The 22144-nt window shown below is 45.9% G+C and overlaps 1 protein-coding gene across 1 annotated transcript; it reads left to right on the forward strand.

Moving 5' to 3' along the window:
• Positions 1–322: 322 nt before the first annotated feature.
• On the forward strand, positions 323–7869 carry PTGS2 (prostaglandin-endoperoxide synthase 2). Its single transcript, XM_071435940.1, is given in 11 exon segments — positions 323–340; positions 343–454; positions 795–911; positions 1020–1163; positions 1582–1725; positions 2106–2287; positions 3074–3157; positions 3328–3574; positions 4478–4764; positions 4927–5074; positions 5218–7869. Coding segments are annotated over 11 exon segments (1890 nt in total). The 3' UTR covers positions 5625–7869.
• The last annotated feature ends 14275 nt before the right edge of the window (positions 7870–22144 follow it).

Raw genomic sequence — 22144 nt, forward strand, 5'->3', positions numbered from 1 at the left:
AGATAAAGTATTGATTCCCTCCAGCATTCCTTCCTTCCTTCCTTCCTTCCCGCTGCGCGGGGCGCTCCGCAGCGCGGGCGCTCTGCCGCCCGTGTGCGCCGCAGCCCTGCGAGCCGCTGCTGAATGAATGGAATGGATTAAACCAACAGCGAGCCGTCATTGAGCGGAGCCGGGCGCTGCCAGCGGCCCCGCGCCGTACCCACAGCCGCCCCGCACACCTCCCCGCGAGGGGCCAGACTGGGGCGGGCGGGGCGGGAGCAGAAATTCCGTGCTCCGTTCATGCTTCCGGCTGTGACTCACTCGGCGCTGCCATAAATACGGGATGTGCGGCAGGGGCCGCCACACTTGGAGCTGCCGAGCCAGCACCGCCAGCCCAGCACAGCCCAGCCAAAGCCAGCCATGCCGCTGCTGCCCCTGGCCCTGCTGGCCGCGCTGCTGGCCGCCGGCCGCGCCGGTGAGTCCGCGCCGCGCTCCGGATTAACGCGCGCTTTGCCTTTCTGCTTCTCCTGCTCCTCGCTCTCTTGGCATTTCTCTGCTGTGTGTGAGTGCCAGGTCCCCGCTGGCCTGTGAGGGATGATCTCCCCTTCTGAGGGGGGTTATTGCTGGCAGCAGACAAGAATTCCTGCGCTTTTCAAGCTGCTCCCTGGTAGCCCAGGGGTTGCCGTGGATGGATGGTCGCTGTGATGCCTTCCCGATCAGCCTTAAACTCCAGGGCGTTCTCGTTGGTTGTCTAAAGCCCTGGGAAGGTGGGAGTGTATTGCAGAGATGCTAACCCCAGCTCTGGTTCCCCGCAGCCAACCCTTGCTGCTCGAACCCCTGCCAGAACAGAGGCGTCTGCATGACCGCCGGGCCAGATCGCTACGAGTGCGACTGCACCAGGACAGGCTTCTACGGGCAGAACTGCACCACACGTGAGTATCCCACACCCCTCTCCCAAATGAAACTCATAGTCCAATTCCAGCATTGCAGGTTATCCTCCATAAGCTAATTGATAACAACCTTCCCATTGTCGTTTGCAGCGGAATTCTTCACGTGGCTGAAGCTAGCATTGAAACCATCACCAAACACTGTCCACTACATCCTCACACACTTCCAAGGAGTCTGGAATATCATCAACAACATTCCCTTCTTAAGGGACACTATTATGAGATATGTACTAACGTGTAAGTGTGAATTGTCTCTTCCAGTCCTCTTAAAGCTTACTCCAGAATATTGCAATGAATTGATCTGTTTACAAACCAAGCAGCCTAAATTGCACCGAAATTAAAACACCAAAATTTAAGACTTCTGCGTGATGCAGGCTTGTATGAAACATGCAGCTTGATTCTACTTTCTGTAAGAGTCCAGGATTTTGCTGACATGAACTTGGCACCCCATTGCTTGTGTTAATAGTGAGATCCAGCTGATCAGCCAGGATCCAGTCCTGTTATTCAGTAACTGTAATCATATTTAACATCAGTAACTGATATCTGTGGAATTTACAACTGCTGCCAAATATATGCAAAAAATCTGGCTTTGTGATTTACTCTTTGAGCCTAAACAGTAGAGTTAAAAATAACCAAATATTTATTTGTCTTTCAGCAAGATCACACTTGATTGACAGCCCACCAACTTACAATAGTGACTACAATTACAAAAGCTGGGAAGCTTATTCCAACCTTTCCTACTACACAAGAAGCCTTCCACCAGTAGGACTTGACTGCCCAACACCAATGGGTGTTAAAGGTGAGGAATAAACCAGACACGTAATGATTGCTTGGTCTTTTCTAAGAGGAAAAAATAAGTAGTAGTTCCTATGAGACCCGCTTGTCTGTAGCCTTTTTTCAGTGTAGTTGACTTTATGAATAACCATGTTTTGGATATATTGTTTGAAGACCTAAAAGATATTATTTTGGTTCTTGCTATTGAGTTATATGCTAAAAGCAGGGAATTTAGAAATTTCTAATAAAATCAAGAAAGTGAGCATAGAAGAGTAGGTAATTCCCCTTGTTTGTATGCTGCTGTCATTATATTCCACTGAAAGTCTTAAGCCTTTTTGTTAGGAATAAACTTCAGTATTGCATAAAGAGTTGTCTTGAGTATCTCACTGTCTGTTTCTCCCACAGGCAAGAAAGAGCTCCCAGATTCGAAGCTGATCGTGGAGAAGTTTTTGCTGAGGAGAAAGTTTATTCCTGACCCACAAGGCACAAATGTGATGTTCACCTTCTTTGCCCAGCACTTCACCCACCAGTTCTTCAAGACGGACCAGAAGCGGGGCCCTGCCTTCACCAGAGCGCTCGGCCATGGGGTATGGTCACAGCTGGGGACACGGCTCGTGCTCTTTGGGAGCTGCTGAGCACCTGGAATGGCCAGAATGGCATCCAGGGGACACCTGTGCACACACTGTGCCACAATCCATGGGATTACCCCTTCTGTAGCTGCTCCTCAGGCCAAATTCCAGTGTTCAGCAGCGTCTCTTCCCGGGTCAGAACCACGTGCTCTGCACAAGTGGTTCTGTTTAAAATACCTGCCCAGTGATCTCTTACTGTTCCCAAAATCTGCTTTCACCTAAAGCACGTTAGATGTAGCGAGTATCCAAAACTTCTCTGGACTCTGTCAGTTCCAAAGAGACGTATCCAGCACTTAAGTATTGCTTATGTACTGCCGATAGCCTTAGTTTAAAAAGAACTTCAAAAACATACTTGGATTTAAGATCTTTACCTACAAGACTGGCATTCTTTGGACAAAGAGTTCTTCACTATAAGTGTCACTTACGTCCAAACCAAAGCTGTAAATTGTGTGGGTATATATAGAAAGCTGTCTGCATAATAAAAAATTGCTGACACTTTAAACAGAGTCCTTTTATATTGCTGATGTAACAACCTCCTCTTATGCAGAGATGGCTCCAGTTGCCAGGAAATAATTTGGCTTCATCTTAAATATCGGTGCATGATACTTATAAGGTAGCGGTAATATAATTGAAAGGTAAACATCTAGGGGGTGAACTCCTATTGGTATCCATAGAACAGGGACTTATCCTAAAATAGCAAAAAATGGAGGTTGGCTTCATGTCCCAAATGCTTTTATTTTATAGGTTGACTTGAACCACATTTATGGAGAGACTCTGGAGAGACAACTTAAACTGAGGCTTCGAAAGGATGGAAAGCTAAAGTACCAGGTATGTCTTAGCTCAGAATTCCTACCTTCTTACTGGATGGCATAGACTTCCTACATTAGTGCTGTGTGAATGGTGTAGGTGATTTAAAGCGTGAGTCAGAACTGAGAGAGTGGACAGAGCTTTACCAAAGTATCATAGCTCACAGCTCCTGCTGTTTCCCCCTTGCACAGATGATCGATGGAGAAATGTACCCTCCGACGGTGCGGGACACGCAGGCAGAGATGCTGTACCCGCCCCACGTGCCCGAGCACCTGCGCTTCTCCGTGGGGCAGGAGGTGTTTGGGCTGGTGCCGGGGCTCATGATGTACGCCACGATCTGGCTGCGCGAGCACAACCGCGTCTGCGACGTGCTCAAGCACCAGCACCCCGAGTGGGACGACGAGCAGCTCTTCCAGACCGCCCGGCTCATTCTCATCGGTGAGAACCCTGATGCTAGGTGCAGCTCCAGCTCCAGCCTGCGTGGATGGAGTGAGGGGGAAGCTATCCCCTAAATTGGGGTGGGTGGGAGTGGCTCCTTCGTGGCCTGTCACTGGGGTTGTGTTGAGGTGCAGCTTGCCCCAGCTCTGCTAAAGATGGAACTGAAGAAAACTCAGGGGAAGTCAATTCCCTCATCTGAGGGAAGCAGAACTGAAAGCAGTGAAAAGACAGGAAGCTGAGGTTCCTTTCTCAGAGAAAGCCTGCGAGGCTGGGTGACCTCAGGCTCCCTGATCTGGGGTTTTGGTTTTTTTTCCCTAGGGTTGGGTCAGCTCAGGTATGCTTTAAAAGAAAGGCTGTGATTAAGTCTAAAGTTCAGAAGGTTATGTAAAATGTAACTCTGCATAGTTCTCCTGTCTTAATTGCATGCCCAGTGATATTTCATCTTATGTAAATGCTGAGGTGCTCTAAGCTGGAAAAAACCTTGCCCCAGCTAAAACCAGAAACGAAGACAATTGTATTACGTAGTTCAGAAGCTGAGATCTGTTTTCAGACATCAACTTTCTTCATTATCCCCTCCCTCTGTCCTAGAGATATTGTATAACTGAACAGTGTAAATACTGGTGTGTGCTGTTCTGTGGAGGGTACAAGGAATTGTGTCTTGGGAGGAGGAAAGCAGGCTGTAGAAAATACCTCACTACCCACAGCCAAGAACTCTTGGTATCTGAAGTACTGTTCCAACCCTTAGTCACATAAAATACATGAATTGCTTTCTAGGAAAGATTACAGAAAAGTGTTTGTTATCCTGATCACTGTAGTATATTATAGAACAGTTCAGAAATTGTGCTTTCCCTGCCACTGAGAAGAAGCAGTGCCAACATTCTCTCCTGTTCCTTTGTCCAACAGGAGAGACAATCAAGATTGTTATAGAGGACTATGTGCAGCACCTGAGTGGGTACCACTTCAAGCTGAAGTTTGACCCTGAGCTGCTGTTCAACCAGAAGTTCCAGTACCAGAACCGCATTGCAGCCGAGTTCAACACCCTGTACCACTGGCACCCGCTGCTGCCCGACACCTTCCAGATCCACGACCAGGAGTACACCTTCCAGCAGTTCCTCTACAACAACTCCATCATGCTGGAGCATGGACTCTCCCATATGGTCAAATCTTTCTCCAAGCAAAGTGCTGGCAGGGTAGGTCCTTCCTCAAGTTGATGGTGAACCGACAGAAGCATGAGCCTCTGTGGGTGGGACAAGGGAATGGGATAAAGCTATTTAAAACTAATCACTGGAAAGTCACAACTTTCTCGTGACTCATATCAGGAGATCTTACAGCTTTTCCTCTTTAATGTACAGGTTGCTGGTGGGAAGAATATTCCTGCTGCAGTGCAGAAAGTTGCAAAGGCCTCCATTGACCAAAGCAGGCAGATGAGGTACCAGTCCTTGAATGAGTACAGGAAACGCTTCATGCTGAAACCGTTCCAATCCTTCGAAGAGCTTACAGGTAACAGTCCTCATCCTTCCCAGCAAATGAGAGACATTGCCTTAAAATGCCCACAGAGTCCTGCAGTGTCATTGCTGGGCTTGAGCAGGACAGTCCTGCACAGAAAATGGGAGTTTTCCACTTACAGTTTTTAATCATTGCAGGAGAAAAAGAGATGGCAGCGGAGCTGGAGGAGCTGTACGGGGACATCGATGCCATGGAGCTGTACCCAGGCCTGCTGGTGGAGAAGCCCCGGCCCGGGGCCATCTTTGGGGAGACCATGGTGGAGATGGGGGCCCCGTTCTCCCTGAAGGGGCTGATGGGCAACGCCATCTGCTCCCCGGAGTACTGGAAGCCCAGCACCTTCGGGGGCAAAGTGGGCTTTGACATCGTCAACACGGCCTCCCTGCAGAAGCTCATCTGCAACAACGTGAAGGGCTGTCCCTTCACCGCCTTCCACATCCTGCCTCCCGAGCCCACCGAGGCCACCATTAACGTTAGTACCTCAAAAACTGCCATGGAAGATATCAACCCCACGCTCCTGCTGAAAGAGCGCTCTGCCGAGCTGTAGGAATCCAGCTCTCTCTCTATTTATTTATTTATTTATTTAACTGTGTTATTTATTCTATTTAATGACTTAGTATTTAAAAAACCAACTTAAGCATCTTCGTTGTGGGGGTTGCCTTAAATTCCTTACTGAAGTAAGGCTTCCATTTACAAAAGGGATTTTCTGTGTTTCAGCTTGACAGTGGTGAATCCCTTGTTTAAAATCTTCTGTAACAGAATGACGTATTCCAAAGTGGATGAAGGTTCCAACTTCTTTTTACTATTGTTTTAATACTTGATGAAGGGGGCTGGTGGTGATTCTGTCTGACAGTTTTCATAGGTCACATAACACTACAAAAGCAACTTTTTTCCTCAGCAAGTTGAAAGCAGCTATTGACCTAAAAGTTCAAGAAAAAATCTGACTTAATGAAAACTGCCAGAAAAGATTATGGATTTCATATGAGCACTCAAAAATTAACAAAAAAATACTTGAGATTCACTTCTTTATGTAAGGTCAGAAAATGCATTGCATTTGTTGTTGATACTACCTCTCCCTCACTGCAGAGAGGGCACTTTGTATCATAACTTATTGTCTCTTATGTACAAATCCACTTCTGGATTTAGATGAAAGTAATTTTTTACAGCTTTTTAAAAATATGTTTTTAATGTTTTAAATATTTAAAGTAAAATTTTTTACAAGTTTTTTTAAAAAATATTTTTAATGTTTTCAGTATTTAAGAAAATAGTACTTTTCCTGGATTCTACTTTTTTTGAAGGAAGTGTGACAGATGTATTAGTTGTGTAAGGGGGTGAAAATGAGATACTAAGCTTAGCAGTTACTGACTCTCAGGCTGCAATACAAGGCTGCTTGCATTTGGATAGGGATATTTTTATTATGTAACTCTGGGGAGGTCTTAAACTTGGCCCAAGGCACTGGGATTCTTTTCATAGCTGTAGTTCTCTGGTCTACTTGAAAATGTAGTTTTAATGTCTGTTACTCCAAGGACAGGAGGACAGTATAGCTGGAGTTAGGGTGTGCTGTGGCTTTGTGTTCCCAAAAACAGGGGAGCTGTGAACTGAGCAGCTCTGTAAATACACAGAGAACTGAACACAAGAGCTTCAGCAGCACTTCCAGGCACAGGAGGTAGCTCTGCCTGTGTGCACAAGCTGTACATATCATTTGTACTTCTATTTATTGGGGGGGGAGGAGGGATAATGTTTTATTTATAATTTATTAACAGAGTTATTTTAAGTTAAGTGGCTTAAGCTTCTTTAAAACTGGCCAGCACAAAATCTCCTAGACATATTTGTCCTAATCCATCAGTAAAATATCTAGTCTCATCTGGGCACATAGGTTACACAGGATCTTGTATAGGACTTCAGACTTTGCATGTAAGGGTATCTTTTTTTAATTTCTAGAGAGGAAATAGAGAAGATGATCCTCCCAAAAAAGCAGCTGGGGAACTATAGGGAAAAAGAAAATGTCACTTCAGACTGGAATAGAGCAGCAACCGGGTATTCTGTGCCCCTGCCCAAAATTACTTGACTACTTGTGGAAAAGAACTTGAGTTTTCTATTTCATCTGAACTCTCAAGCACTTGTAGAGGCTTGTGCATTTGTACCAGCTCTGGCAGCAGTGTAGTTTGTGTGTGGCTTCTGTTTCCATGGATTTGTGTAGAGCCAGCCATGCCTCGTGCTGGGTAGGGCTGTAGTTGTGGCCATGAACAGCAGAACCGAGCTCTCCTGCAGCCATCGATACCAGTGACTCATCTGGAGTGGTCCTTGGTATGGATGCTGTGGGAGCAAGAAGGGCATTTGTTTTCCTTTCTCTGTTGGAAGCACGAAGAAGGGAAAACCTTCTCTCCCCTGGTAATCCAAGGTGGTCAGTACTGTACATGCTAACAAGTGAACACTGCTCGGACACTTGTTCCTCATGCAAATTGTCCATCAGACCCAGCTCTGGGCACCCTTCTGCCATTAACCCAGGAGCAGGGTTTGGCAGAGTCAAAGGGAGACAAGTCTGGACAGATTGAGTTATTTTGGGGTAGGCACAGAGGAATTCCTCAGACCATCTCTCTTGAGTTAAGTTACAGGCTGCTTCAGCAAGGATTCCTGTGCACTCTGCGTTCTGTACTCTGCAGCCGCTAAATGTGGATGTTTGAGATTATTTATTTAAAATTCTGTGAATTGTTTTTCACTTTATTTTTGTAGGACAACAATGTTGTTAAAATGCAATTGTTTATATAAATAAATTGAAAACATTACCTTTATGTGCTCCTTTGTTTGTGTTTTCCTTCAGCAGTATTTAGGGTGGAACAGTTCTTTAATTGATTACATGGAGAATTACAGGGCATTACCAGCAGCACTGAATTCTCTGTTCTGTCAAACCCAAGATGCCTGTAGCTTAAATTGCCCAGATGCAGTAATTTTTTTCTCTTTGGCCTCGCGAAAAGGGATTTCACTGTTCTATCCCTGGAGTAGCCAGCTCCTCTTATCTACATTCGAGATGCCAGCACAGCCCTGGCAGCTTCAAAGGGAAAGTATAATACTGGAGTTGCACAACACCACCTTGGTGTAACTAACTTCCCTTCCTCTCTTCCCTTTTCCCAGGCTAGAACAGCTTAGAGCTGTTTCCTTTCATGCTTGGCATTCTCCAGAAGGGGAAACTGCTTTGGGGTGCAAGTGACCACTAGACCAGAGCAGGGCTCTGCTTCCTGAAAGCTGGAGCTGGAGCTTGGACAATGTGTCCCTCTCTTGCAGTAAGCACCTTTGAGGCCACCCAGCCTCTTCCCTACATTTTTACCTCTGGTGAGAAATGAGGGGAAGCTGAGAAGGAGACGTCCCAGAGGATCACTGTACTGCCTGTCAGTCACCACCTGCACCAGCCTCTGAGCAAATGGCACCTCAGTCCCCTTCCATCATCCCACTGCAGACTGTCCCCAGTATTCCCCCATCCCAGTATTGGCACCCTGTCCTCTCACAGCCTCTGCCTAGAGACCAACCCCAGAGCCACAGTACTTCACCCAGAGTCACCTTCCTTCTAGCCACCCAAAGTCCTCTCTGGTCCAAGCTCATCCCAGTGTCCCACAGGTCAATATTCCCAACACTCCAGCCCTGAGAGTGTGACAGTTCTGCCTCTGCTTTGGGGCTCCTTTCCATCTCCATAGATGTGCAGTTCCTTTGCATTCCTACTGTACCCAGGCACCTAAAACACCTCCAGCAATTCCCCTCACCACTCACTCCTCATACTTCAGTGACCATCTTCAGTCCCAGAAACTAAACATCCTGAGAACCCTTGCAAAGCATCACTTCAGTGCCTATCCAGGCTGTGGGTGAATGGGGGCAGGTTCAGACCACATGTGGGGCTCTTTTCCTTTGACACCAGTCAGCTCATTGTCCCCACAGGTGAATTGCCACTTCCCTGTTTGGGGAGAAGCTGAGCAAGGGAGGAGGGAAGACAAGGCCGGTGGTTTCAGTGGGAGATGACAAGCAGCGATCAGGAGGCTGTAGGATCATCCATGGAGAAGGTGTTTTGGGTGACTGCTGCCCTAATTAGGGAAGGGCCAGCCCGAATGGATTCGAGCACAATGGCTGAGATAGTTTGATCAAGGAAGAGCTCCTCCTTCCCTCTGAGCAGGGGCATGTCCTGATGACACAAAAGACAAGAATGTTCCCCAGAGGAACATTCCCTCCCTGCCCTGCCAAATTCTTGCTCCCCAGCCGGGGTTGAGGGAACTGTTGCACCCTTGGAAGTGTGATAAAGGAGGGGGGCTCAGCAGGAAGTCCATCCAGGCTGAGGAGAGCTCCATGCTTTGGAAGCAGGTCCCCTCCCTTGCTTGCCAAGGGCTTTCCCCAGCATCACTTCCTCTCTGCCCACTGCTTTGGAATTCCTCGCATGCGCTGAGTTGGAGCCCTGCAGGCACCTGACCAGGTTGGGTTCTGCACCTGAGCTGAGCTGAGCTGAGCTGAGCTGAGCTCCCAAGGCAGCTGCTTCTCCAGATTCCAGGAGATCTTCCTGCAACAAGTGGCCGTAAGAAAATAATCCTTTGGTTTTCAGCATCAATCCAGAGAAGTCAACAGGTGCCTTGACTAGAGAGAGGGAAGGGATCTGTCATGTGTTTCCTGCCTGTCCACAGCCAATGAAATAGGTGAACAGCTCTGGAAATTGCAAATCTGTGCTGTTCCCTTTGGAAGACTGGGAAGGAAAACACCAAAATGTTGTAGGAATGTGCATATAGGACAGAAAAGAGCAGGCTCTATGCTCTAAATGTGGAAAAGGTGGTGATCTGAGACATCCTACCCGCTTTGCTAAAATGCATGAAAAGGGCCACACAAGGCAGAAATGCAGCGATATCCCAAAGGAATATCATAGGGAAAAAGCCCTCCTTGGGAAGAGCTGAGTGCTCCCTTTCCTTTAATCTGGGATTTCAGTTTGCAAATAACATACTGAGGAGCAGTATGTTGGATTCAATTTGTAATTCTTTCCTCTGATCCTCTTGGGGTTTTTTCCTATTAGCATAAAATCTGGGAGTTCTGTGCTTACTTACAAAGTCCAGATATTTTCATCAATATTGGCAAGATACAGATCACAACCAAAATCAAACCCAAGCCAATTTTCCATTCTGTGCTTTTCTTGTCTGAAAATCTCAGCATTCACATGCAGCCAAAGCTGGGGAAAGCAAAGCCAGAGGTGGCCTGGGCAAGTTGGGAGCTGAGCAGCTTTGGGAGAGGGAACCTGTTAAAGCTGGTGAGATCTCACTGGTTTGCCATTGGAGAGGGCAGGGTACAGAGCACTCTGAATTTGACTCATGCTGGTTACTTTTCATCCAGGGGGCATTCCTCATTGAAGAGAAAGCAAGGCAGGGAAACCCTAAACCTGGGGGAAGAAGGCAAATAATGTTCAAAACATCTGCTTTCAAACCAACCCACTACATACCCACTGAGGATCTCTGGATCAATGCCTCATCCCTGGAAGTGTCCAAGGCCAGGCTGAATGAGGTTTGGAGCAACCTGGACACCTGGAAGTGGCAGGGGGGTAGAGATGATCTTTAATGTCCCGTCCAACCCCAGCCAGTCTGGCTTTCTATGATTCTGTATAGCCAATAGCAGGGCACATCAACAAAAATTTGGAAATACTTTGCATCTTCTAACTAACTGCAACCCTAATATATATACATAATTTTTAATGTTAAATTACTTAACACTTACCAGAAGGCCACTGGCAAAACACAAAGTGTCACACAACCAGGAGCATCCTGCTTGCAAGTGCCTCAGATCTTTATGTAATCGAATCACAGAATCAGTAAGGTTGGAAAAGACATCCAAGATCAAAGTAGCAGCTCACACTTCCTTCTGTCTCAGGACAAACCCCACAATCCTTCCAAGGCACTGTGGGAGCTGCATTCCTGCTCTGTATTTTATTTTCTCACAGTAACCAGGTGTAGCCCAGGCTCACTCCATGGTGGATGTAGGTGTGTGCGAGCATCCCTGTCCAAACCTGCCCTGCTGACAGGCAACTTCAACACCCATTCGTTTGCCCCAAAAGCGCCGCTTTTGAGGTTGACTTTCCTCTCAGAGCACCTGAAACCTTTGAAACACACACACACACACATGCCCCAAAATTCCTAAAAGAGTGGAAGCAAGCCCAGGACACTGAGCAGCTGTGGAGGTGGGAAGGCCTTTTCCCCAAATGGTCTCATCTTCCTTTCCCCTTTAGAAGATCTACCCAAGGAAATTATTCCACAGGCATTCATCAAGGGAACACCATGCAAGCCACACAGGCTTCAGCTAACAGGGATATCCCCAAATTTATGCTGGATGATCCTTAGAGGTGGGAGGTGAAACCAAGACCACAAGAAGCACCAGGACTTTACAGTAAAAAGCCAGCAAAAGGATTTTTTAATATGATTTTAAGCACTGAAAGTTTCCAGTGAGCCAGGACAGAGAAACAAAACACAGCTGTTCTCCAGCAGCTCCAAAACCCTGCCCTGAGAGCTGAGACAGCTCAGTGTCCTTGCAGTTGTGGCTTTCCAGCTTGTTGCCTAGACAAGATTAATTAATCCTGCCTAACAAATAATGGCAGAGTTTCTAAGTAGCAGTGGTGGGTACTCATTATAGTAAATCCTGGCTGAGCTGGCACAGAGGTGAAATAGCAGCTCTTACACAAGGCAGGGATATTCCAAGTGGTGATGCCATCACATCCAGAGCTATTACGTCCAGAGAGGCAGGGAGGGAGAGACCATTCCAACTAAATCAGGGCTGGGATTTTTATAGCATGGAGAATTTCAGTGAAGGCATGAAAAAAGAAAACATTTTAAAATTAGAAATGGACTGAGTTTCTGAGTGTCCAATGAACTAGTAGAATTTCAGGCAAACTCAGGATGTGTTTCTGGAAGTGGGACAGTGAACCATCTTCTCACTGCTTGCTAGGTCAAGTGTTTGAGTATTTGTCACCATAACTGACCCAGGCTGGATGGGGAAAAAAGATTTCCCAACCTAATCATGGAGAGGAAGACCTATTTATAAATGAAGAAAAGGATTTAGCATCATTCCAAAGGGAAGATGACATAATTGTAGAGTAAGAAACCTTGTATGTTCTACATAGTCTTCATTCTGTACCAGGAATGATTTTCATTCTATTATAAATTGAATCTCCAGCTCAGTAGGTGGACATGGATAAAACACTGATCCAAAGTTTCTGTGTGATTTTCCTCAGTGTGAAGAAAGAAAAAAGATCCTTATCTCATTTTGAGGAAAATTTGAGGGGCATATGAACACCATCCATGAAGTTAAGTGCAGAACAAATATCAGAACACTCAGGGAGAGATGAGACTTTGAAAAGTTACTCTGCTTCAGCAGAGCCCGAGGGTTTGCTTTCTGCAACTCCAGGGAACTCCTGAAAGCATCTCTGGAAATTTTCTGCCTGACAGCGAAGTCCACAGTGCCCCCAGAGCGCAGGCAGGTTTTCTGGATCATTTAAGAAGGAGGTGCCAAATGTGTAAGGATTTTCAGTTAAAATATCCCTTTAAATAGAGGAAAAAATAGGGCAGGCAATGGTTCATAGCAAGCCATGTTTTTAAAAGCAGCAGCAAAAATAAAACCATTTCTCATGTGAATCGAGAATAAAAATCCCCAGGGTTCCTTTTTTTTTTAGGAAGTTGATTTCCTATTTGAAGTCACTTCCTCATTCACCCTTTGTTGCAAATATTTCTCGTTTTAAATCCCTTTAAATCTTCTCTCCAAATTAGTGAACATTCACCACCATTTTCCTTAATATTTGTTTATTCAACAGCCAGGTCTCCAGTGCTTTCAGCTGTTCGAGGTGGCATTGGTGAAACTGCACATGATTTGCATGACACTGGCCTGTTGTAAACATTATTTGCATTTCCCACCCTCCTTCTTCAGAGAATGCAATGGCAAGAGAGATGCAAAGCCTTTTCCCCGTGGAATTTGTTATAGACTAAAAATGTGCCAGTGTGATTCGACACAAACCAGCACCTTGGGGTGCTTCGTGCTCTGAAGCAACCTGAAAAACTCTTCTGCAGCTGAGTATCAGATTTAGAACGCACTTCTGAAAAACTCAAGAGCTTGTCTGCATCTCCTGACAGCGCAAAAATGAACAGGGAAGCTCCCTAGAAAAGGTTCCCATGAGATTTCTGTCACTTCTGATTTCAGACAGATACCTCAAGACCAAACTCCAAAATAGAATTTGAATTATTTTTAAAATTTTTTGTCCTCTTCACTTAGAGACCAGGAACCAGAAGACAGAAGGAGGAATGATTTCATAATAGTTTGTCTGAGAAAAAAATACATTGAGAGAAGGATGTGCCATTCCCCATCACATTAAATCTGTTTGCTCATCCTCAGTAACTACAAAATTTACTGGGGGAACTGGAAGTCAGGTAAATCATCTTGAGTGACTAATAAAATTTTTATTTATTTGCCTCTAGCCCCATTTTCACAGGAAGATCCATCCTTTAAAAAAGAAGCTACATTACTCATGAACAGCACCTGAATGGGTAGGCAACATGGGAGGTTATGATTAAGGTTCTTTATTACTAAAGGGCCATAAATGCACACACTGAGACAGAGCAATCCATCATTGCCTGACTTGCACAAAGCCAGCCCCACCTTCCAGTTCACAGCCAGGCTCAATTCTCCTCAAAGCAAGCTCTTCTTACTCCACTGGTGATGTTTAACCAAAAATAATGACTGCACACTTTGATTCCCCTAACAAACCCCCTGCTCATTTCCTCTTCCTTCTTCTCATAACCCTGACAGGGCACAGACTCCAAGGTGATAAGAAGAAAAGTGCATTTACTTGTAAAATAAGTCCATACAAGTCAAGTTTTCTGCAAATTTTGCTTTGTAATTTTATTGAGCTAAGTTTCACCAATCTAAAATCTATCTAAAAGCTTGAAAATGTGAAAATTTGGACTTGGAGCCTCTCTCTCTTTTTTTTTTTTTTTCCCCAGACAATACTTTTCCAGTTCTATCCTCAGATTTATTCTTAAAGGAGGAATATGGGGACCATTCCCAGGGGAAAGTGAGAGCTGCTTTGCATTTATTGCTTTTCTAAGTAAGAGCTGGAGCGTGTCTCCAAATCCAGTATTAAAACTTATAATAAACATCTTCCAAGTTTTGATCTTCATAATGTAAAATACTCCTCTGCATACTATGATAAAAACTCTTTTAGGCTTCTTGCTTAGTATTTAAACAAGAACATATATTTAGTACTTAAGTAAGAATATATTATAAGAAAAAGAACATTTTTGATTAAGAATAAACTATAACAGAGATCTTGCAATGAATAAAAGTTAAGTTTGAAGGAAATACAGACCTACTGAGACAAAGAACTGCATGTCAGGCAATAAACAGCTTAAGCCCTGCTTCACAATGATATCAGAAATCAGAAGAGGTGCAATGAAACTAATTTTAAAATAAATAAATACATAAATTATAACAGGGGAACACAATAGGAAAAATTAATGGATGGGGAGTGCTGAGGTTCCCCTGCCTGAGTGCAGCATTGAGTAAAGCAATGTGGGATTTTACTCTCAAAGTTTTTTTTTCCTTTTTGTAAAAAAAATATTTACTACCTCCTTAAAATGTCCCTGCATGTCCAGCCAAAATCTTAACCTTCCCATCCCTAAACACAAAGTCATAGGATCATGGAATGATTTGGATCTTCTTGTTCCACCCCCCTGCACTGTGTGCAGACACAAGGATGGAATTGCTCTGTTCTCTGTTCAGATGCCGTGAGCCACAGCCAGTGCTGAGGAAACTCCTGTGGGCTCAAGCTGGGCCCTGGACTTTTCATGATCTCCAACAAAAGCATCTTTAAGGTGAAGTTTATTTTGCTCTGGCATTACGCATCTCAAGTGGCCTCAGGATGAGTAAGGAGCGGACGTGTGGAGCCGCATTCACCCAGAGCTGGAATCCCCTTTTGCCCCCCGCCCCGTCAGAGCAAACAGGAGCTCATTTGCATCTCCTTTGTGTCCTGGGAAGCAAGGAAACCTCTCAGCTTGAGCCCATGGAAGTTTTCAAATGAGTCTTTTGTTGGAATGTAATACTTTGGAGACAAGCCAAGTTCAACTGAAGTGTCCTTGGGAAGTGTTTCTCAGGTCTAGCAAGGAATGTGTTGGTCAAAACAGAGCTGAGGCCTTCCCCCTCCCCTCCATCTGCCAGAGAGAGCAGAGGCTTAACCTCTCCTGGGCCAGTGCTTGGGATGAGCTTTTGTGACACCTCAATCCTCCAGGTAAGTATATTAACTCCCAATAAAATCACCGTTGCAGGGTCACTTTTTCCCCATCACTTCCTTTCTTTCATTTAAAAATACCACAACTTTAAGTTTCTATTTCTCTTCCATCATAAAATAGGAACATTTTTGTAGGATGACAGATATTCTGCTTACCACTAGTCCTGGAGCAGAGTTCTTTGGCCCAGTTGGCAGGGAGAGCATCACCTGGGCAGTGTATTCCAGCACCACAATGCTGTAAAAGGAAACAAAAGGCCAAAATATGATTGCACCACTTGGATCATATTTCTTCAATTATCATAGAAAAAATAGTTGTTTAACATGGTATGTATAAGCTGTTTGGGGTTTGAAAGCCTAAGGAAAATTAGGATATTTAATGCTGCCCTCAAATAAACTGGGACAAGGAGAAAGGTTTTAAAATTCCCCCTATATGCAAAGTGGAACCATTGTCAAGCACAAAAAGTCATGCTAGAGCACAGCAAAACTGCCTCTGGGAAGCAACCCAAATTAATTTAAATTGGGTAGGGAAAACCCTACCTATTTGTTTGTTCTGACTCTGATGTCAGCCTGTGAAGGCGTGCGAAGATAGAGACACCAACCCGTTCATACTTTCGAGCCCTACGTGGCGCATCTGACGCACTCCAGGAGGGCAGGACGTGAGGGGGTGCAGGCTCTGCTATGGCATCACGGCTCCTTCCTCCCCTCCTTCCCAGAGCCTGGTGCAGAACAGAGCCCTGGAATGCTGGGGGGATACAGCCAATCATGGGCCCAACCCTGGAGTCACCAAGCAGAGCCTGGTCACACAGTGGTCCCTGCACAGGGAACGGGGCAGTCTGTGACGTGACAGGAAAGAGAGACGCAGGCTGCCTGTGGGGTCAGAAAAATCTCAGTTATGAGACCCTTGGGAATATTAACCAAACCCAGCCCTTTTTGTGATGCCATGGTCCCTGGGGTTCCCACCACAGGGCAGTAGGTGCTGGGAACAGCACAGTGGAAGGGTCACCCCAGCACATCCCAAGTGTGAGGAAATCCTTGGCACCTTCTGTGCACTTCTCAAAGGACACCCCTACAGGGCACCAAGTTAAGCACATCACCCAGGGGTTCATGAACAACAGGGAAGTGGGGGAGAAGCACAGATAAGCACAGTCCTGCAGGTGCCTAAAGTCAGCAGGCTGTCCTCGGGTGTCCTGGCAGCAAGACTGGCAGTCCAACTGCTGTGGAGTTTTAAATTGAATTATTTGAATTATTGACTACTGCTCCAAGAGCCTGGACAAAGTAAGCACCTCCTGGATGAGGGCAGAAGAGCTCCCTGCTCCCTCCTGTCATTTCCAGGGTTTCCTCACTCCCCTCTCCTCTAGCAGGGCTCTCTGCAGGCACAAAGACCTGGAGAAGTTTCCTGGAAAGGCTGTGCTGCTCAGACACACATTTTAATGGCCAGCATTCACTGCTTGGCTCAGTGCCTTTGGAAGAGCTCCACAAGCTCACTTTGTTGAGTAGACGCATAACCATAGTGTGGGGATGAACCTCAGAACTCTGGGGTGGGGATGTTCTAGAAGAAGGATATGGGAAAGGGCATTGCGTTGAGAACTGCTCCACAACTGCAGGAGAAACATCTCAGCAGCCTTTCCTTAAGGGTCTCAAGCATCAACCCTGTGTCATCAGTTCTTCCACCTTTTCCATGCATGCAGTGCTCCATTAATTATCATTGCTCATATTCTCATGGTGCCCAGAGGCCTCCATGGACAGCAGCTCTTGTGGTCCAGGAACAAAATGTAGCAACATAGATCTTCATGTGAAGGGCTTCCTTTTCAGGAAGACACAACTCAGCAGAGAAACAAAGCATCTAAAGTGTGGTGGCTTTCCTTGTGTAGGAAAAAAAATATCACAAGGAGGCAGAGTCAAACATGGAGCAAAGGAAGAAGAGGAACAGGAATGATGAAGAGAAAGCACAGGAAGAAGAAAAAAAAAGGAGATGCTGAGAGCAAAGGAATGAGGGCAATGGAGGAAGGAGAAGGCTCTGGGAAGAGATAAACAGCAGAGGCATTTGAGAGTGGGCAAACAGTCACTGAGCAGGAACAGTGAGCAGTGGACATCACACCACATCCACACTGCCAGATGGGCAAGGCAATCAGGAAAGGGGGCAGAAAGGGCTGACAGGTATGATGTGGACATTCAACTGTCCCTCAGGAGCTCCATCTGCCTCCAAGGACAGCCCCCTTGGACCGGCTCACCCGGCACATCTGCAGGGCCACCGTGGAGCTTCCCGCCCTCGCTTCACCGCCTCTGCTTTCCAGCTCTTCCTTGCTATTTTCTTTTCCTTTCCCTTTTACAGAACAGCCCTTGGTTCTGGTGGCTCTCCCAAAGAGATTTGTCTGTCAGGGCCAGCACGGCTCCTTTTGACAAATCCCAGGAATTTCTTCCCCCTGAGGAAGGAGGCAAACCCACGGCCCACCTCCTGTCTGATCCTTCTCCGGTTGCTTTGCAAAGACAACTGAGCTGTGACTCAGAAGACAAAAAAAGAGTCTTTTCTCCCCAGTGTAGTCAGTGGACAGAGCTGTGCACCTACAGAGGATGATTCAGACCAACTTGGATGTGTAAAACCTTGCAATTTTTGGAAAATTTTTTGAAATCGTCTGAAATCGTAAAGCTCCCTATGGCTGCCTAAACCATCTATGACTTACACTAAAGCAGAGGGAGTAGTATCGACTGAAGCACTTGGTAGTGACAGAATACAATGAAAATTTCATGGTTCCTCTTTACATTACATCAAATTACATCAAAGCTGGGTCCCTTCCAACTCAGGATATTCTGCAATTCTATGATTCTACATAATGGGGAATTGTAACTTTCCTGGCTTTTAGAGAGATTTGATTTTATAAAATAACCAAAAAAAGATAAAAATTATGAAGGCAGAAACTGTTTATGTGCTCTCATGCTGTCACTCATGCCAGGAGAAAGTACCCAGAGTGAAACACTTTATGGGGTGAATAAAGAAGAAGAGCATAATCACCTCATTGCAAGCCAGAAGTACTGAGAGAATCCCAATAAAGTGAAATTGCTGCAGTTTGCAGCCAAAATGTTATGAGAGTGAGGTTAGGAGGACCTTGTGAAAGGCTTAAAGAGCCAGGATTTGTATCACAGTGCTTGGAAAGCTTCTCGCAGCCCCATCCCTCTCTGTCCAGCTCCGAAGGAGTGGCGTAACACCACTCTTGTTCCAACACTTTGGAACGGCACCAATGATTTCTTTTGTTGCCTTTTTTGTTTTTTAATTCCTGGGTTCTGACATCGCCTGGCGCTGGTTGGTGAAGAAGTGTGAGTTCCTGGGAAAGGCAGGGATGCAGCCAGATGGGTTTTCCATGTCCTGCTCTGCTCACAGTGACGTGGTGCTAGCGCAGCACACCCAGACCCGGCTCACACTCCACACAAGGATTTTCCTTCCGCCCAAGAAAATGAAAGCCTGTAGTGACCCCAGCTGATCATAGCTGCCTGGCAAAATGTGATTTATCTGCTTTACCTTTACCCATTACCACCTGAAGTACTGTAAATGAGGAGTGCAGTAACGCTACGTATCATGGAGAGCATGGACATGTTATAAACTCTATTTAAATCCAAATAAAGGACTGCTAACAATGCCACCTGAAAGGTTTCTGAGAGCAGTGGATTATGTGTATAATGTAATTACACATGTAAATGTCATCCATTGCTCCTGAGCTGTTTTGAGTCAATGGATTGCGTACATCAATAGCTGGAATTAAGAGAAGCTTCACCTTCACGACTGATTTTTCTGCCTACTGTGAATCATCAACCCCAAATCTTGCTTTGACCAGAAGCAGACAGCAGGGCTGTCCAGCAGACAGCTTAGGTGTGCGTAAGCAAGTTTAGCACAATGAGGCAAGTCTGGATCCAAAGCCTGAAGCCTGTTCAAACATTCCTTCTCTCATTCCTGATGGAAAACCTTATTTCACTGGTATTAGTGCAGCATCTGTGTGTTCATCTCACAGGCTGAAATGAAATAATCTATAACTGCTTCTCCATGAGCTTAAATCCCTAAAGGAAATACCAATGACTGGCTAACTTTTGAAACTGATGATAGAGGAGAAAAATGCCTTTCAAGATCATCAGGAGAAGTCATTAGAGACCTGAGATAATTTACTCCCAGGCACCAGGACACATGTGCAGTTCTCCAGGTTCCTTGTCTTCATGAGCACTGTCTACATGAAGAAATGCTCTCAGGACAGAGCAATCCTTCAGGGCAAAGTTTTGGCGACAGAATTAATTTTCCTAATCAGTTTTGCCTTGCATGCCTGGCAGAAATATGACAAAAAACTCCAGTTGTCACCTGAGGAGACCCAATCTTGATATTGGCTGCTGGCCAACCTGCAGAGGTAGACAAAGATCTGTGTGGAAGACAAGTACCATAAACAAAGTCATGCCAGGACTTGAGACACTTGGATATATAGATTAGATTAGATTAGATTAGATTAGATTAGAACAACTCAGTTGATCAGAGCATGGTGCTGATAACACCAAGCTTTTGAAGTAGATCTGTGCAGCCATTCACTGAAGAGTTGGACTTGATGATCCTTGTGGACTTGATGATCCCTTCCCACTCAGAATATTTGTAATAAATTTAGTGGGAAATGTGCCGTTCTGTGATTATCTATTATCTATTTATTATAGATTATATTTTTGGAAGAGAGCTAGTGGAAGAAACTGGCTTCTAGGAAAACCCAATCTGGAAGGGACCTCAGGAAGTCCCTGGTCCAACCTGTAGCTTAAAGCAGGTCACCTCTGGGGCCAGCCCAGAGCATCACCCATGACGCAGACATGAGCAGGTGGCATTTGGAAGGTGACTGGCACTGGAATAGTCACTGCTTCTCCTACCCAGCTTGAGGCCTATTCAGCTGACCTGATGCAATTCTGAAACAAAAGGCTGACATTTTCCACACAACTTGTAAAGCTGCACGACGTTTTGGTGTAATGGCAAAGCCCAAAACATGTAATAACTAGCTGGATTAATGGAAGAAGGGCCATTCATTGATTAGTAACAGTAAATAAATGTAAGTCACTATGGTCACCTTTATGCTATGGGCCTGGGCTGGGAGCACAAGAAAAACACTGAAAATAAGAATTGCTGCCATAGATAGAGGACCAACAAATTTAAGTGTCTGCAGCCTCAGCTACTCTGGCCTCCTAAAAGCTTTTTCCAAGGCAGTGACCTGAGCACTGACACCAGCACCACACCAGTGCTGTGCAGGGCTTTCCTTCTGCAAGGACACTTCTCTGCTTCTGTTCAAACAGCCCCTCCTTGAATGAGAGCAGCTCCAAGACTATATTCCAAGGAAATTCCATTTATGCCACCATGTTATTTCAGAACCTACATTAGCTCATACAAAACTTTCATAAATCCATATTTTTAAGGGCTTAGTATCTTCACAAAAGTATTGTTCATGCTGGTAGGCCATAAAACGGTGCAATAACCCGCCAAGGGAAATTTCAGGAAATTTCTCATCTGAGTCATCTCCATCAAGGGCATGAAATAGAGAAAACCTTTGAAACAAATTACTGGTTCCTGAGCTGTACACCTCACCACACACACACACACACACACACACACACACACACACACCAGTGAAGTAAGATCTTTCACATCACTTGCTTTTGTTTCTCTGTTGTTGTCCACCCTACTGACTCATTCCTGTTGCATGGCCAAGAAAAAAACCTGTCACGCTGTCGTGGTTTAACATAGTTTGGTTTTCAGTTAAAGAGAAAACCCATCAGTTAGGAAATGATTCTCCGTGAGGGGCTGCTAACAGCTCCCTCAGATCCAACAGAACCAATCAGCTGGCTGGATCTGAATATTGACACATGGTTAAACCCTGTAAGAAAGCTGGACACACCTCTGTGAAAACACACTGGAAAATGAACAAACCCTGGGAAGCTCTCTCTTGCTTCCAGCCTTTGAACAGATAACTGGGCGCCTGCCAGGCTGGCTCCACACGGCCTGTGCGGCCTGGTGGGGCTGGGCCAGGCTCTGCTCTGGCGCTGGCCCCTTCCTGGAGAGCCTGCCAGGCCCTGTCCTGGTGGAGCAGCTGGGGCTCCTTCCCAGAGAGCCTGCCAGGCCCCGTCCTGGTGGAGCAGCTGGGGCTCCTTCCCAGAGAGCCTGCAAGGCCCTGTCCTGGTGGAGGGGCTGCGACCCCTTCCCGGCAGAGCCTGCGGGCCCTGTCCTCATGGAGCAGCTGGGACCCCTTCCCAGCAGAGCCCTTTTTTTTCCTGACAATGCCACTGGGCCATGCCACCCAGGACGATCCCAATGCCAGGAGCAACCATGCAGCCAGGACCAGCGTTGGGAATGGTCCCGTGGCTGATGCTGGAGGCGGCCCTCAGGCTGGGAGCAGCCGCATGGCCTGGACTTGTTGGCCAAAATTGGTGCAGCTGAGGCAGCAGCATGTGGTTGTGGCTATCTCAGCATGGCTCACAATGAACTTTGCTCAGCTGCTTTTAGCCAGCCATGCTGCAGACAGGACAAAAGCAGTGGCAGCAGCTTTTCTTTTTTTTGGCACCCTACATGAAGAGAAGGCATGGGGTGGTGCTGGCAGCCAGCACAACTCACACAGTGTTGGTGCAGACCACAGTGAGCAATTTGCCCAATGCAGAGTCTAGATGAGATCAACATTTCAGTAGAACTCTGTAAAAACTGTTTCAGTTGATAAAGCTTGAGAACAAATGAACCTACGAATTCTCTCCTGAATCAGGAGAAAGGAAAGGGTGAAGACATGTAAAGAAAA

This window comes from Agelaius tricolor, unplaced genomic scaffold, assembly GCF_023055355.1.
Source record: "Agelaius tricolor isolate 1412-34295 unplaced genomic scaffold, bAgeTri1.0.p SCAF_11, whole genome shotgun sequence".
Taxonomy (NCBI): Eukaryota; Metazoa; Chordata; class Aves; order Passeriformes; family Icteridae; genus Agelaius; species Agelaius tricolor.